The sequence below is a fragment of the Zalophus californianus genome, chromosome 8 (genome assembly GCF_009762305.2).
Source record: "Zalophus californianus isolate mZalCal1 chromosome 8, mZalCal1.pri.v2, whole genome shotgun sequence".
NCBI lineage: Eukaryota > Metazoa > Chordata > Mammalia > Carnivora > Otariidae > Zalophus > Zalophus californianus.
In genome coordinates this window covers 113,532,199-113,549,862 of record NC_045602.1, presented here as the reverse complement: position 1 = coordinate 113,549,862, position 17,664 = coordinate 113,532,199, and the positions used below count along the sequence as shown (strand labels likewise).

The following is a 17,664-nucleotide window of genomic DNA, read 5'->3' as shown; positions in this document are numbered from 1 at the left end:
ATTCCAGTCTATTCTCCACACAGCAGTCAGAGAAACATTTACCACATGACAGAAGAGAGGACAGTTACTTGCTTATGGTCTGTCTTCCCTCCTAAAAGGTAAGCTCCATGAAGGCAAGTTCTTCTCTTTCTGTTCATTGCTGTATTCCCAGAGACTAAGTGGTCCCAAGGTATATACACTTAGCACCAAGTAAACAGTTGTTAAATGAATTACATAAGGTAGGTATGGACCTGTATACTAGACTTCTAGGAAATTATTATAAAGGAACTGTATCTTGCATCAGTCAGTGGGTCTTCAAGAGGCTCAGGGATCTGCAAATCATGTCTTGTTTTGTCATCCATCACTGAATCTACAACAGCCTTTTCATAATGCTCATTGAATGAATAAACAAAAGGAATATAAAATAGGTTTACTATCATCTATGGTGCCTAGGACTGGCCTGGGCAGAATATGGATGCTTTCATATCCTTTAGCGCAGGAGTAGAGGACGAATAAAGAGTAGAGTTCGTAAATAATGCCAAGTCTAAAAGAAAATACACTATTTGACATGGATCTAGCAAATTCTGTGCCAGCTACAAAAAATACAGAGATGACTAAGATAATTTTTATTTTCGAGGACTAAGAAAATTTTAGGTATCTGGGTCTCTACCAGTTGGTGAACAAATACAAGTAATTCAGCAGTATTACTATTCTACTAGAGACATATACAAGAAACATTTGGGAGGCACACAGAAGGAAGTGATCATCTTGCCTGCAGAGGTCAGGTGGTCAAGGAGGGATTTATGAAAAAGATTTTCCTTAGTCTTATAAGGAAGTTTACCAGATGAGAGAAAACACATTTAGCAAAGAAGGCATAACAACACTTCCTTCCAGAGTGGTTCCTGGAAGGGAGTTAACAAAATACAGAAGGACAGAAAAACGTTACAAAGCACTTTCCTCTAAGGACAGAGCCTATGCTTTAAAAAGTTCCTGGACCCTCCTCTTCTCAAAGTACCCATTTCTCCAATAAGATGTGACCTCCAAAGGGGCTTGACAGAGTTAAAAACATGAAGTAACAAAATCAGGGAGGGGAAGACAAACATATTTATTCTACTCCAGTCTATCAGAGGACTTAAAATGTGTACTGCACAGCATTCCGTTATCAGCATTGACAAGGGAAGAATGTGCCTTAACAGCAGCTCTGCCCCAAAGCTTGCCGATGGCTGCTATGAGGCGCCCGGTCGGTCCACCGTCTTCTTCGTGGTAGTGCAGTTAATGAGGCTTCCACCCTTGTAGAGACAGGCTCCTTAACTCTAAATTTATTTTGTGCAGATAAGGAAAGAATCTAATATACTGACTGTTCCTCAGGTAAGCCATCACTTAAATCCTATCTTAGTATTTAACTATCTTTATTTTCTGATTAAAACAGGAAAAAAAGGGGGAGTGGGTAAAGAAGCAATAGAAAGTATACTGTGCTGATACAGAGACTTTAAACTCTAGGCAGAGTTAAGACACATATTAAAGGTCGACTGATGGTTCAAAGGAAATAACTACATGGAGTCAGCGAGACGTGCATCAGTTGAGTCTCATTATTAGCCTCAATAATGTAGGAAAACAATTCTCAACAAAATCGGAGTCCATACTTGTCAGGTATGCTCTGTTGGGCATGGGCAGGTAAAAGTCTAGAGAAAGGGGTTCTCTCCATGCCCTGGTAACAAAGAAAGGCTTCTGGTTTGATGAAAAGAGCAGCTCCTGTTCCCAGGTGGTGCCTGCTGCTCACTGGCTGAGGTTAGCAGTGGAACCGAGTGGAGAACTTGGGAGAAACGGGCACAGTCAGAGGCTGGTCACTTGACTTTACTTCCACACCCTGGTACTTGCGTATTGGATTTGCCTTGTGCACCTACAGAATAAGGAAAGATAGTTACCACTGATCAGGATGTTAGAGAACTATGCATACAGTTGTTTTTATTTTTTTCTTCTTGAGAAAATGTTTGTATAGTCTTAGAGATCCAAGTCACCATCCAAAGGTGGGGGGGGACACAACACAGCATAATGGAAAAGCATGTGAGCTTTGGAGCCCACGTAGGTTTCTATTCAGGTCTTGGGGGTCCCTCAGCTTGCACTAAAGAACATCAAGCCTAACTCCAGCTTGACTGTTTATTACTAGGTTTTTTTTTTTTTAGATTTATTTATTTATTTATTTATTTGAGAGAGAGAGTGAGAGAGAGAGAGAGCACATGAGAGGGGGAGGGTCAGAGGGAGAAGCAGACTCCCTGCGCAGCAGGGAGCCAGATGCGGGACTCGATCCCGGGACTCCAGGATCCTGACCTGAGCTGAAGGCAGTCGCTCAACCAAATGAGCCACCCAGGCGCCCTGTTTATTACTAGGTTTAACAGGGTTGTACACAATTGCAGCAGAAAAGAGATACATGTTAAGAATCTGTCAGAGTGGGGCGCCTGGGTGGCTCAGATGGTTAAGTGTCTGCCTTCGGCTCAGGTCATGATCCCAGGGTCTTGGGATTGAGTCCCGCATAGGGCTCCCTGCTCCTTGGGAGCCTGCTTCTCCCTCTGCCTCTCTCTCTCATGAATAAATAAATAAAATCTTTAAAAAAAAAAAAAGAATCTGTCAGAGTGGGGGGTAGGGGGCTGGGATAACTGGGTGATGGACATTAAGGAGGGCACGTGATGTAATGAGCACTGGGTGTTATATAAGACAGATGAATCACTGAACTCTACCTCTGAAACTAATAACATACTATATGTTTAAAAAAAAAAAATCTCCCAGAGTACAATCTTAAGCTTATTGAGTCTTAATATTCACCAAAACCATGGACAAACAAACAAAAATGATAACCAGGAAGAGTTTCTGGGAGAAGGCCATCCTTCCTTCTGGGTAGTCTAAAACAATCCTGAATTAAGTCAGGTTAGTTGAGAGCTAACTAGCACTGACTGAACTATGCTTTAGGATGCTGATATCAGCCTATACTGAGAATCACTCTAAGTAACACCTCTATGATGGGGACAAACACAAGAGGCAGTACCAAGTGTTGAAGAAAAATCAAAGAACTTCAGGCTGGAAAAAAGGCTGGTTTTGTGAGCATATCTAGAGTGGGGACTGTATCATTTTTTCATCCAATCAGCAAACGGCAGCTTGGATTTTGCCAAGAAGCTAGTCCCTTTAATAGTTTGTCCCTAGAGCCTTCCTGAGGCCACAGTCATTACTGCCAAAAGCTGTATCAGCAGCTGGCCTAGCCTTTTTAGACAAAACCGCAAAAACTTATGTATTTATATAATCATCCTTTTATCAATCACATGAAGTTCCATCTGAAACTGTCTCTTTGCTCATTAATGCAGCTTGTTGCCCTCTGAGTGAAAAAGTCCTTAATGTGAATTAAGCTTTCTATCTTGGATAATTTAATATCTAAATCATTATGCTAGTGTTAGCACTGAGGGTCACATGGACCAATATGTGCTATAACCTCAAGGAATTTGAGTCAATTATTAAGAGGAAAACGAAAATACAGTTGCCACATAATTCCCAAGTCCTTCCCTACCTATGTATTCTTGTCTAATTGTAAAACCACATTGGTTTTCTTAAGTCTAAAGAAAATAATAAGTTAGATAAACAAACCCTAGGAATGCATCACTGTGCATGTTATACCACATGATACCCTCCTCATGAAGACCCCTGGAAGAAATTCTATCTGAATTCAGAATCAAGACTAAATTTTTTTTTTTTTTAACAACTACCTTGTTTGTATCTCATGAACACTGTTAGTTTTGTAACCAACAGGTTGGTTCCTAAAAAGAGCTAAAATTATGGCTCAAACTTAGCAGACACATGGATCACAATGTGCACATCTTTAACATTGTTCACATCACAACTTTGTCACTGTTCTTGGTTTGTGTGATTTTCCTTCATTCATCTTTGATATGTCCTGGTAGGCCACCTTAGATCCTTTCTGGAACAAGGCAAGGTACAGATAAAACAAAATAAAGACAACCATGGGTTAGTGAGTGCTCATGCTGCCCAGTTACCAGTTCTTTCCGTAGCCTGGCCAGCTCCTCCCTCTGCTGCTCTTCCTCCTGGTGCCTGGCCTCCTCCAACTGCTGGACTTTCTGAGCTTCTACCTCAGCCATTCTCTTCTCCAGCTCCTGCCGCTCCTTGGCTCTCTTCTCGGTGGCCAGCTGAAAAGGTTCCTGAACTAGAGAACCAGAGAGGCCCTCTGAGTACAGAAAGAGAGAGAATATTGGTGCACAAGCAGGACCTACATAAACCTAGCCCCCTGGATGCAGCAAGTGGCACAGACATGCACGGCAACAGAAAGGTTAAACTCTAGGGAAGCCCTGTTAGCAGAAAGGTGGAGCACACCACATACAAAAAGTCCTAGAATTTTATTTTATTTATTTTTTATTTTTCTAAAGATTTTATTTATTTATTTGACAGAGAGAGACACAGTGAGAGAGGGAACACAAGCAGGGGGAGAGGAAGAGGGAGAAACAGGCCTCCCGCTGAGCAGGGAGCCCGATGCGGGGCTCAATCCCAGGACCCCAGGATCATGACCTGAGCCGAAGGCAGACACTCAATGACTGAGCCACCCAGGCGCCCCAAAAAATCCTAGAATTTTAACAGTTGGAAGGGCTCCTGGAAACCATCTAATTAGGAGAAAAGCAAGACCCACACAGATGAAATAGCTTGCTCAAAACTACATAGTGATTCTGAGACAGATGTAGGAGGAGAATCCAATTTTCTGACACCTTACCCAGAGCTTAAGGAATCAAACGTTTTATACCTAAGGCTTGCTTCATGGTGAACTCCAGAAAGAAGTCCTGGCTCTTCCTCCCTCACTTACTACTCTTTGTAAAGTAAAGCCCATAACCGCTGTTGAAATGCCAGCAGCTTTTGCCCAGGCTCTTGTTCTGTGAATCTGGCCTCAACATATGCTGCAAACTTAACACAGGCGTGCGGTTCAACAAAGACAAAAAACCCAGTCTAAGAAGAGAACTAGATCCTCTAAAGGAAAATGCTTCTGGTTGACACAGCTGATACTGACATAACTGAGTCCCAGCATCCCCCCTGGGAAGTCTGACAATTCTACCCTGATCCCCCAAGAGTACATATAATACTACCAGCAACGGATTTCTTCTCTTTCTTGGGAACAAAGGGCTCCTGGGACATGACTGTGTTTGGACGAGCCTTGAAACAAGCTGCTTCTCTCTGCTGCTTCAGTTCTTCCTCCAGCTATTAGAAAGACAGTCTGTTAGATAAGCAACAGCACAATCCTTCATAACTGCTGCCTCAGTGGCTTGAGAATTAATGTTTCTAAATGGCTTCATCAATAAAGGCAGGAGATGACTTCATCTAAACCCCAGTTAAAACCCCCTTTACACTAAGGGGATCAAACTAACATAACAACCTCTGAATCCACTGAGAAGTAGAGAATATCTTTAAGGTACTTTTAAGGCCTAACTGAACATCACAAAAATAAATGTGTGGACATTATATACTTTTGGATGGGATAATCTATAAAGTATTCTCCCTTCCAACCCCCAAAAGAATTTAGCCAGAATTTTTTTTTTAAGATTTTACTTATTTATTTGAGAGAGAGAAAGCATGAGTGGGATGGGGAGGGGAGTGGGGGAGAGGCAGAAGGAGAGGGAGAAGCAGACTCCCCACTGAGCAGGGAGCCCAATGTGGGGCTCAATCCCAGGACCCTGAGATCAAGACCTGAGCCAGGGATGCCTGGGTGGCTCAGTTGGTTAGGCGACTGCCTTCGGCTCAGGTCATGATCCCGGAGTCGTGGGATCGAGTCCCGCATCGGGCTCCCTGCTCGGCGGGGAGTCTGCTTCTCCCTCTGACCCTCTTCCCTCTCGTGCTCTCTATCTCTCTCATTCTCTCTCTCTCAAAAAAAAAAAAAAAAAAAATCTTTAAAAAAAAAAGACCTGAGCCAAAGGCAAATGCTTAACCAACTGAGCCACTCAGGTGCCCCAAATCTAACCAGAATTTAATCAAGCCTCTAGATTTAACTACTCATTTATAGGAAATACAGAAAGTACAGGAACATATTATATAACACCATGGGAATACAATGACCAAAATTGGGATTGTGGAAAATTTATAGGACAAACAAGCCAGTTTATTCCACAAGTAATATATAACTAGAGGAGCCTACAGAGAAAAAGAGATTTAGAGATTTATCAAACAAATGCAATATGTGGGCCTTATTTGGATCCTGATTTGAGCAATTCGACTGTCTAAAAAAATTATGAGGGGCACCTGGGTGGCTCAGTCGTTAAGCAACTGCCTTCGGCTCAGGTCATGATCCCAGGGTCCTGGGATTGAGCCCCGCATCGGGCTCCTTGCGCTCAGCGGGGAGCCTGCTTCTCCCTCCCCCTCTGCCTGCCACTCCCCCTGCTTGTGCTTTCTGTCAAATAAATAAAATCTTTAAAAATGAATAAATAAGTAAATAAATAATGAGATTTGGGGATATAAGAACACTATTTGTCACTATTAAGGGATTAATATTAATCTTTTTATGTGTGATAGTATTATGGGTTTTTTTAATACTTATATTTTTAAAGATATATACTGAAGATATAAAGATACATATATATCTTTACTTGCTGTTTTTGGATGAAATGACGTGATACCTAGAATTTGCTTCAAAGTAGTCCTTTGTTGGTAGAAATATCTAGTATAGAGGTTAAGTAGGTAGAAATGCAGATGAAGGGGTGCCTGGGTGGCTCAGATGGATGGGCATCTGCCTTTGGCTCAAGTCATGATCCCAGGGTCCTGGGATCAAGCCCCATGTTGGGCTCCTGGCTCAACGGGGAGTCTGCTTCTCCCTCTCCCCCTGCTCATGCTCTGTCTCAGATAAATAAAAATCTCCAAAAAAAAAAAAAGAAATGCAGATGAAATAAGATTTTCCATGTTTTGATCATTACAGAACCAAGTGACAGGTTCATGGAAGATCATTATACTATCCTCTCTACTTTTGGGTATGTTTGAAAAACTTAAAAAAAAAAAATGATAGGAAATACCCCACACAGACATTTTGTGTCATGGTCCTGGAAAGAGATTCATTACTACTTCCAAAACAACGGTTTTCCTAGGGAACACCACCAACAAGGGACCTATGTGCAGTCATGTAAGCAATCGCATCTCCTGACTTCCTAGAAAGATTAGCCCAGAGCTCCTTTTGGACAGATTCCAGATAAGTGATGATATAAAAACACTGACAAACTTAGGGATTCGGGGGAATTTTTTTTCCAAATAGGGCAGAATTAGACCCCAATTATACCAGCCAACAACCAATTAATTGTTTTTAATCACCTGTCATCTACAAAGAGCACACTATGTTAAGAAGACAGCATACCATACTGAGGATCTATTCTCACCATACTGTTTCTTATCAAAGTACCAACAGAAAGGAGTGAACATGTAAGGAACAAATCTAACAGATGGAATAGATGAGATCTTAAACTCCTGATGCAAAAAGAGCCTGTTGGTTCTCACATTCCCCAGATGATCACTTGGAGCAGAGGTCAGCAAACTTCAGCCTGCAGGCCAAATCCAGCTTGCAATCCCTTTTGTATAGTACTTGAGGTAAGTCTAGTTTTCACATTTTCAAAGGGTTGAAACACATAAACACATAAACACACACACACACACACACACACACACACACAGAACATGTGACAGAGACCATATGTAACCTACAAAATCTAAAATATTTACTATCTGGTCTTTTATTTTTTATTATTTTTTTAAAGATTTATTTATTTATATGAGAGAGAGAGAGAGAGAGAGAGAGCGCATGCACATGAGCAGGGGGAGGGGCAATGGGAGAGGAAGACAAGCAGACTCCCTGCTTAGCGGGGAGCCTGATGTGGGGCTCGATCCCAGGACCCTGAGATCATGACCTGAGCCGAAATCAAAGAGTTGGACACTTAACTGAGCCACCCAGGCAGCCCACTATTTGGTCTTTTATAGAAAGTCTGCTGATCCCTGATTTAGAGTGAGAGTCCCTGAAATAATCCAGTATGTTAGTTCTCAGATGAATTTTAGTGTAGTGGGTCTACCTACTCTAACAAACCAATAATGAAGCAATGAACATTTTAGCTGCTCTCCCATCCCCCACCTGGTGCTTCCAAGTCTGTGCCTTCAGAGCACCTCTTCTGTCAGTCTCCAAGCAGAAAGGCTCAATCTGAGTTGTGTTCTTCACCTTCTTCTCTGGCAGGTTAATGGTGTCAAAATGAGGCAAAGGAAGTGCCTTAAACTTGGGCACCTAACAGAAAAGAAAACATAAGATTTAAGATCCTAAGGTCTCTCTAGCCAGAAAGCAAGAGCTGCTCCCGAATATCTGGATGAATCTGAAATATAGGAAAGGCCAGTTTTCAAAGCAGCATGGTATGTATAACAGAAAGAGTAAGGGGCTCAAAAGGAAATCTAGGTTGTCCTCCCAATATTGCCAATAACTGGCAACACGATCACAGGAAAGTCACTTAATCTCCTTGCGCCAGTAGGGTTACTAAGAACTTGCCCTATTTATATTCATAACGTTCTTACAGGGATCAAAGGAAGTCAGTGATTTTATAGCTAAAAGTGCAACATAAAAGATTATCTGTGACAGATCAAAGATAGTATTATGCTACTTGCAGAAATTGAAACACCTACCTCCCCTTTCTGCAGTTCTTTTATTTTCTTTTCCTTCTGTAACTGACGTTCTTTGTCGCGAGAATCAAAAGAGAAAGGGCATATTTCCACAGTTCTTGCCTCTGGGATTTGGGGCTTAAAAGGCACCCCATAATGTGGCACAGGTTGAGCTCTTATCACTACCGGCTCCTCCTCTTCCTAAGGGAAAAACTGTAGTTTAGACACAAGCTCTCTCTCACCTCCACAGAATGTGGTGTCAGAAGACAGTATTTGAGAGAAATCATTAATTAAGGCAAGTTACTCAACCTCCTAGGTGTCTTTGCTTCCTTTTCTATCAAAGAGGGATAATACCTAAGTCACCTACCACTTCATAGGGGTGAGACCAGTGTGAAAGCATTTGATAAAGGACTAACACAATTACTCTTAAAGGATCTAAAGTTTTTCACAGGAAGGTTGTAAAAATGAAATGAGATCAAACAGTGTGAACAAAATGAAGAACAGAGGAAAGGTACTAAGTAAGCATATACCTTGGCCTCTTCTTTGACCCAGCCTCCAGACTCCACTAAAACATGTGACTGGGAGTTACTGGTTGCCAAACCCAGAATAGGACCAAGTAAGTTGTTTGGGTTCAAGCTGGTAACATAAGATTACGGTGTATTTTAGTTTCAAATGAACCTATAAAAAGGTTTATGCGTGAGATCTGCTATAAAATTACCCTAACTCTGGATATTTATAGATAAAATGGGAGATGTAACAAGATACTAGCCTGATCAATGACAGTTTATGTATTCTAATTTCATAAACCATCACTACACAGTAACCTTAGCAACCCTTGGGTTAGTGGAGATCAGACAGGGAGGACATAACTGCTCAGTGTGAATTTTGAAAGTCCCTCACTGAATGGTGACAATAGCTTAGGCAAAATAAAATACAGGGCTTGTCGACTTTTGATTCAAGTTATGACAGGCTGATTTTCAATGCTATAAAAATGGACAAGCATCCAATAACTTGCATAACCAGTCACTACTGAAAGCCAGAAGATTCATACCCTTACCAATTACTTTGCTCTTGGGGGAGCAAAAAAGATGATCAAATGTTCATACCCACTGTTAAAGACAACTCCAGATAAGAGTGACTGGCTTTGAATTCCATTAAGCTTAAGAAAGAGGAATGTTAAACTGATAAGGTAGAAGGAAGAAAACTCCCTCTATCCCAGGGAATCACCTCATCTTCTTTGGTGGGCATTCGAATTCTGTTCTTCAGCGCAAAGGCCGGTGACTTGGGGACAGTGATTGGAAGTACTTTCTTTTCAGGAACACCCTGCAAGGAGTAAGCAATTCAATTAGACATCCCAGAACAATCTCTACTAGGCTGTGTGGTGAGATCAAATCCCTCTCGGGGAGACTGGGTGGCTCAGTCGGTTAAGTGTCTTTGGCTCAGGGCATGATCCTAGGATCCTGGGATTGAGCCCCGGCTTGGGTTTTCTGCTCAGTGGGGAGTCTGCTTCTCCCTCTCCCTCTGCCTCCCGCCCCCCCTGCTTGTGCTCTCTCTCTGTCAAATAAATAAATAAAAATCTAAAAAAAAAAAAAAGATCAAATCCCTCTCTTAAAGGGGAGTTCACATACCAGGAATCAAAAAAAGGCTAGTACTTTATTTTTTTTTTTAAGATTTTATTTATTTATTCGAGAGAGAGAGAATGAGAGATAGAGAGCACAAGAGGGAAGAGGGTCAGAGGGAGAAGCAGACTCCCTCCTGAGCAGGGAGCCCGGTGTGGGGCTCGATCCCGGGACTCCAGGATCATGACCTGAGCCGAAGGCAGTCACTTAACCAACTGAGCCACCCAGGCGCCCAAAAGGCTAGTACTTTAGTATATTGCTGTTTACCCAGCATACTGAAACACAGTAGCATTCCAAAGGTGGATTATCATACAGAAGAGCAGCAAATAACAAGGGCATGGCTGGAGTCCTATATTCAGTAAAAATAGGATTCATCACAATCTTTTTTAGTGCCTATGAAAAACACCACAACAGAAAACAAATTAGTGCCAGTATTTTTTTGTTTCTCTTCCTTTCTAAACTCTAATCACTCAAAAATAAAAATAAAGACTTCCAAATGTATCTAGGATCAGAATAGATACTGTCCATTTTCTTAAACTTATTCCTCATACAACTCTATAATGAAAACTTATGTTCAAAAACATCACCCTCAGGGTGCCTGGCTGGCTCAGTCTGGTGGAGCATGTGACTCCTGATCTCACAGTTGCCAGTCTGAGCCCCATATTGGGTGTAGAGATTACTTAAAAATAAAATCTTAAAAAAAAAAAATCACCCTCAAAAGACAAATGGGAAAAAGTATTGGGCAAGAGCTAAATTTTCTTCTGCCAAACAAATAGACAAAGAACAAGAACAAGCAGTTCACAAAGATACACAAGAGACTCGATCTCAATAATTTTTAAAAATATAAATTAATTCAGGTTATTTTTCATCTATAAGATTGAGTAATATTTGAAAGACTGATTAATACCAGTGTTGGCATGTACAAAAGAGAAGTCGGCACTCACATATAGTTGGGTAAGAGTATAGATCATAAATTGGTACAACCTTTAGGAATTACCTATTAATTTTTTTTTTTTTTTTAAGATTTTATTTATTTGACGGAGAGAGCAAGACAGTGCGCACAAGCAGGGGGAGCAGAAGAGGAAGAGGGAGAAGTAGGCTCTCTGCTGAGCAGGGAGCCGATGCAGGGCTCGATTCCAGGACTCTGGGATCACGACCTGAGCTGAAGACAGACACTTAACCAACTGAGCCACCCAAGCGCTCCCTCCTTTTTTTTTTTTTAAGATTTTATTTATTCATTTGACGGAGGAGGGTGGGAATTACCTATTAAATTTTTAAATGGTCATACTCTCTCACCCAATATTCCACCTTTAGTATTTGATCTCTAGTTTAGTTTTTGGTTTTAGGTATTATTTCAATATTTTTTAAAAGAATTAAAAATTGCAGATAACTAAATTACTTATCAAGAAAGGATCAGTTAAATCCTTTTTTAAATTGTGGTGCATCCGTAGAAAAGAATATTATACAGCCATGAAAAAGAATTTAAAAATCTTTATTACTGACATAGTGTTCATAATATTGAGGGGAGAGGGACAAGTTGCTGAAATAGAGAATTTTTTTTTTGTTTTTAAAATATATATAATTAATTTAAGCATAGAAAATAAAATCTGGGAAGAACAGTCGTTAACTCTCATACCTCTTTGAGAGTAGATTAAGGGAAGCAATGAATTTTCTATATTCCATAATTGTCATACATTCAACTACTCTGAAGATTTTTCCCTTCATGATTCCAAAAACACTGCCAACATTTTTTTTTAAAGATTTTATTTATTTACTCATGAGAGACAGAGAGAGAGAGAGAGAGAGAGAAGCAGAGAGAGAAGCAGAGGGAGAAGCAGGCTCCCCGCTGAGCAGGGAGCCTGATGCGGGACTTGATCCCAGGACCCTGGGATCATGACCTGAGCCGAAGGCAGATGCTTAACCATCTGAACCACCCAGGCGCCCACTGCCAACATTTTAAATCCTTGCAGGCTGAGTTACATGTATGATACTGTGCACGTCATTCAAGACTAACACATTTTAGAAAGTTGTTCCATAAGCACTCTCTGATTCTCACAGAATTTATACTCTATCACAAATCTGGCAATTAATCCTAACTACAAAATGGCATCTCTTGGGCTTTTTTGAATGAAGGGTTATGACCAGATCAATTTTAAAAATATAAAAATAAAAACTGCAGCATTATTTATAACAGCCAAACCATGGAAGCAGTCCAAGTATCCACTGATAGATAAATGGCTAAAAAAGCTGTGGTGTGTGTGTATACACACACCAATCTGTATTGGTGTATACACACACCCAATACCAATGGCATATTATTCAGCCATTACAAAAAGAATGAAATCTTGCCATTTACAACAACATGGATGGAGCTAGAGAGTAGAGTGCTAAATAAAACAAGTCAGCGAAAGACAAATACCAAAAGATTTCACTCCCATGCATAATTTAAAAAACAAATGAGCAAAGGAAAAAAGAGAGAGAGAAACCAAGAAAGAGACTCTTAACTATAAAGAACAAACTGATGGTCACTGGAGGGGAGGGGAGTTGGGTGGGGGGATGGGAGAAATAGGGGATGAGGGTTAAAGAGTACACTTATCATTTTGAAAAAATAAAACAAAATAAAATGGTAAGATCAAACCCTTATGTTACATTCACATGTGTATGCTGCCTCCCTCTGCCCTCTATTCTGTTTCCTCTCCACCATACAAGGCCACACAACTGATTGCCTGCACCATTCCACTAGCCTTGTGATAGTCTTTCAGGTTCGCATCTCATTCCTCCAATCCGTCTTCCTATATACAGTCAGAACTATTTGTCTAAGACACATCACATCACATAACTTCCTGACTTAAAGTTCTTTAATGGCTCCTAGGCTACCTACAATAGCATAACAAATTCCTTGCCATGAAGTACAAGGTGCCTCATGATACGGTGCCCTGCGTGAGTCTCCAGCCTTATCTCTTGCCCCTCCCTAGAGCTCACCCTAAAACCACTATGAACTACTGGCAGTTGCCAAAACGTTAACGCTGGTTCTCTCAATAACTTTGTGTTCTCCTGAAATGTCCCAGCTGCTTGGAAGCACCTAAGCCTTTTTTCAAGCCTCCACTGAAGCATCTCTTCTTTTATAAAGGCTTTTAATTGATCTCTCCACTCCCAGAACCTATGAAATGACCCCTCTTTCCCTATATATAGTTCTATGACAGTACATAAAAAACTTCACAGCACTTGTGTATTTAGATGTTCAACTCCTGCTAGCCTTCAAGAGTGCGGACTGTTATTCCACTAATCCCTAGTACCTAACAAGGACCTTGGCAAGTATAAGGCATTCAGTAAATGTTCATTGAATAACAATTTCTACCTTGGACTCTTGAACTCTAATTTATACCTTGGGAGAGAGACTTCTCCTTAATCCCAACAATGCTGTGACTGCTTAAAACATGTTTGGAAAGTCTGTCTTAGAGTGGCCTTCAAAGCTAATTTTTAAGCAATGCAGGGTAGTGGCTCAATATTTACTTTTAATTAAGCAAAACTATTTCCAGCTCTATTATCTTGGACTACTTAGTTTTAGTTACAAATGATTTAGATTAGCTCTTAAAAGCAAATTAATCTTTAAAATATGAACATTTGCCACTGCTGAAGAGATCTAAGACTGTGCCACAGGCTCCAAGATAAGTGGCTTTTCCAAAATGCTTTGTATAGTATGAGTCATTGAAAAGAATTTATACCCTGCCAAGGTAACCACTGTAAAGAGAATGCTCATTCTGCTGTGGAAGCTGTTTTCTAAAGAAATCCAGGATCAGGGGTGCCTGGGTGGCTCAGATGGTTAAGCATCTGCCTTTGGCTCGGGTCATGATCCCAGGATCCTGGGATCGAGCCCCACATTGGCTCCTGGCTCAGCAGGGAGCCTGTTTCTCCCTCTGCCTCTCCCCCCGCTCGTGCTCTCTCTCTCTCTCCGTATCTCTGTGTCCTGAATAAATAAAATCTTAAAAAAAAAAAAAAAAGAAATCCAGGCTCACTAGGAACAGTGAAATCCCATATAACAGAAATTGTAATGAGAGTGACAAAAGTCCATGAAATGGGTTTTCAAATAATGCTTACCAAAGAACAACAAGAGTCTGTTGTTCTACAAGTGGCCACCAGCCTCTTGCTCGAGCACACTCAGGGCATGTCTGAGTGGGAAGAACATGAAGCAAGGCTCAGAGGTTGGTTCCAGCCCTGCTCTGATTCTAATCTGCATAACTTGGGGCACATTATAGAGAGCCTTTTGGCCTTGGGTTTTTGGGGTTTTTTTTAAGATTTTATTTATTTATTTGAGAGAGAGAGTGTTAAGAAGAGAGCAGAAGCAGGGGGAGCAGCAGAGGGAGAGAAGCAGACTCCCTGCTGAGCAGGGACCCTGACATCATGACCTGAGCCAAAAGCAGACACTTAACTGAGCCACCCAGGCACCCTGTTTTTGTTTTTGTTTTTAAGATTTTATTTATTTGTGGGGGGGAGAGAAAGCGAGTGGGGGGAGAGGCAAGAGAGAGGGAGAAGCAAATTCCCTGCTGAGTGTGGAGCCCAACGTGGAGCCTGGTCCCAGGACCCTGAGATCATGACCTAAGCCAAAGTCAGACACTTAACTGACTGAGCCACCCAGCTCATTTCTTTTCATAAAGTAATCGAAATAAAAACCTGAGGATTAATTTAGTTCTAAAATAATCCCCCCTTTCCTTTCTTCCCCTCTCTACATCCACCCAGCAGAGATATGCCTTTTTAAATAGCAACAGAGGGGTGCCTGGGTGGCTCAGTTGTTAAGCATCTGCCTTCGGCTCAGGTCATGATCCCATGGTCCTGTGATCGAGCCCCGCATTGGGCTCCCGGGTCCGCGGGAGGCCTGCTTCTCCCTCTCCCACTCCCCCTGCTTGTGTTCCCTCTCTCACTGCCTCTCTCTCTCTGTCAAATGAATAAATAAAATCTTTGAAAAAAAATAAATAAAATAAAAGAGCAACGGAAATCTCTAATAAATAAGCCACGAAAGAGCTATCTAGGAGTGGGCTCAATCCTCATTAATTGGGGGAGAGGAAAAGGTGATTTATGAATATCAACTCTGCAGCAATTACCCACCCACACCCCATCTCTACTGTAATCAACACTAACTGGGGGCTCAATCAGAAATTTAAAAAAACAGGGACACCTAGGTGGCTTAGCTAGTTAAGTGCCAGACTCTTGATTTCGGCTCAGGTAGTGATCTCAGGGTTGTGAGATTGAGCCCGTGTCGTGCTCAGCACAGAGTCTGCTTGAGATTCTGTCTCCCTCTACCCCTTCCTCTGGTCATCGGTTATGCGCTCTCTCTCTCTCTCTCAATAAATAAATAAATAGGTAAATAAATAAATAAATATTTTTTAAAAAATAAAAATTTAAAAAATGAATTTTGGGTTTCTAAAAACAGAAGGCTTCCTGTTTTGCTATTTTAAGTTTTCCTAGTTGTAAGCTCCTTGAGGGTAGGAATGTCGCCATTTACATTCCTTTGCATTCTCCACAGGACCTACAAGAAGTAGTAATTAGTTAGGTGAATGTATGCTGATTAACAGTACTGTCCTTATTTGTTTACATATCAATCTGCTCCACCAAATGGAAAACTTTGAGGAGTGATGTGTTTTCCCCCATCTTTGAATTCCTAGTACTTAACACAGCCTAGGCCAGTATATTTCAGCTGGTACTGTTACTCACTCAATTACCCAATATCAGAGTGCTTCTGCAGTGATATTAGGTGCAGCGGATATAAAAGTGACTAAGACAGAGGTACACAGTCCCTGCTTTCAGGGAGCTCACATTCTAGTGGAGGAAAAGAGACAACGAAAAGGTAACAAATCAGGTATTCCCTGATTTTCAAAAAGTGCTCTGAAGAAACCTAGCAGAATATGCAGCTAGAGGATAATGGGAGGAAGCTCCTAATGGGAAGCTCTGGGAAGATAGCTCTAGAGAAGTGGTATGTGGTTAGAAGTGGGCAGTGTGGGTGGACAGATGGCGCATTTAGGGAAAGCAGCCCAGGATGGGGGAGGGGGTGTTAGGGGTAAGCACTTCTCCCTACGGCAGGATATTCCCCCAAATGCCCTGGGACAAGAGCAGTTAGGAAATCACTGTGAGGCAATGTTATCTCAGGGAGTATGGAAAAAAAAAAAAAGCCTGCTGGTCTCCCCAAGTCATCCCTAAAATATCACTGCTAAATTACTCACTGGCCTCACTGATACCACATCCACCTCTGTGGTGCCCCAGCTCCCCACTAGATGTCGGCACCAGGTTCACATTTCACACCCTTGAGCTCAAGGTTTTCATCACTCCACCTCTGCCCCAAGAGCCCTTTTTTCATCTCTGCCTCATGGCCCACTGCTGCCCAAGCCCATCTCTCATCAGCCCTGTTGTCTCCTTGCCACCCATCAACCACAAGTTTAAGAGCACAAGAAATACCATAAGGACACGGGGAAAGAGTTTCAGCACCAGAGGGACATGGATGAAGAACAACAGTGGCAAACAGACAAGCTGCATTTGGGATCCGGGAAGCAGGTGCCTCTGTTCTGCTAGAAGAATCCCAAACTAGAAGTTACAGGACCTAATCTCAATTCTGCCACCAACTTTTAAAAATGGTTGCATGAGCAAGCCACATTCCCTTTTCAAAGCCTCGCTTTCTAAAAACTGAAGAGGGTGAGAGAGAAGACACCTAAGGTCTCCTATGCTTTGCTTCTCTAGAAACCAAGAGTTGAAGTGAAATCACTGGAAATTTTAGAAGGGAGAACTACAAATGGCCAGTGTCAAACTCAAAAACTGGGTTTGCTAAAATAAACAATGGTAACTCAGCACTGTGGGGTAGAATAATAGTGCTGGAGGAGATGATGGGTTCAAATCCTGGTTCTGCATACTAGACACCTCCTAATGTCTCTTCCTTATCCCAAAAATAGGGCTAAAAATAAAACCTATCTCTTAAGAATTTTTCAAGAAATAAGTACGATAATCTACATAGAACACTCGGTATGAGGTAAGCATGCGATAAAATGACAGTTATTACTATTAACAACATGACTGCTTACTGTGTGTCAGACACTAAGTTCTCACTGAGGCTCTCTCTAATCTATGCTGCACATAACAAATCAAAACTCCAGGGGTGGGGCCCAGGAATCTGTTTATGTAATAAGATCCCCAGAAGAGTCTGAGAACCTGCTGGATTTGGCAAACGCTTCCCTGGATCACCACGTCAATTCGGTTGCATCTTACTTACTTACCTAGTGCATTGCTGATCTACTTATCCAGAATTCTCAACAAGGCATAACCTGGTACAAGGCTACTTTAAGATCTCACTTAACTAACTCCTACTGAACTCTAGGCACCCTTCCACACGTACCACTTTACCCTAGCATGTCCAAAGTAAAACAAACTGCCA

At 41.6% G+C, this 17,664-nt stretch overlaps 1 protein-coding gene across 6 annotated transcripts in view; it reads right to left on the bottom strand.

Annotated features, from left to right (window-relative positions):
• Window positions 1–208: 208 nt before the first annotated feature.
• TPX2 (TPX2 microtubule nucleation factor) overlaps window positions 209–17,664 on the bottom strand; it is a 59,693-nt gene continuing 42,237 nt past the window's right edge. For 4 of the 6 annotated variants that reach the window (XM_027620575.2, XM_027620578.2, XM_027620579.2 and 1 more), the window contains exons 12-17: window positions 9,859–9,954; window positions 8,656–8,832; window positions 8,120–8,266; window positions 5,109–5,220; window positions 4,017–4,204; window positions 210–1,879 (exon numbers count right to left, since the gene is read on the bottom strand). In XM_027620575.2, the coding sequence (XP_027476376.1) occupies window positions 1,769–1,879; window positions 4,017–4,204; window positions 5,109–5,220; window positions 8,120–8,266; window positions 8,656–8,832; window positions 9,859–9,954 (831 nt within the window). In that variant the 3' untranslated portion in view covers window positions 210–1,768. Of the gene's footprint in view, window positions 1,880–4,016; window positions 4,205–5,108; window positions 5,221–8,119; window positions 8,267–8,655; window positions 8,833–9,858; window positions 9,955–17,664 lie in introns of all 6 variants that reach the window. The other 2 variants (XM_027620580.2, XM_027620581.2) reach the window with 2 other exon arrangements.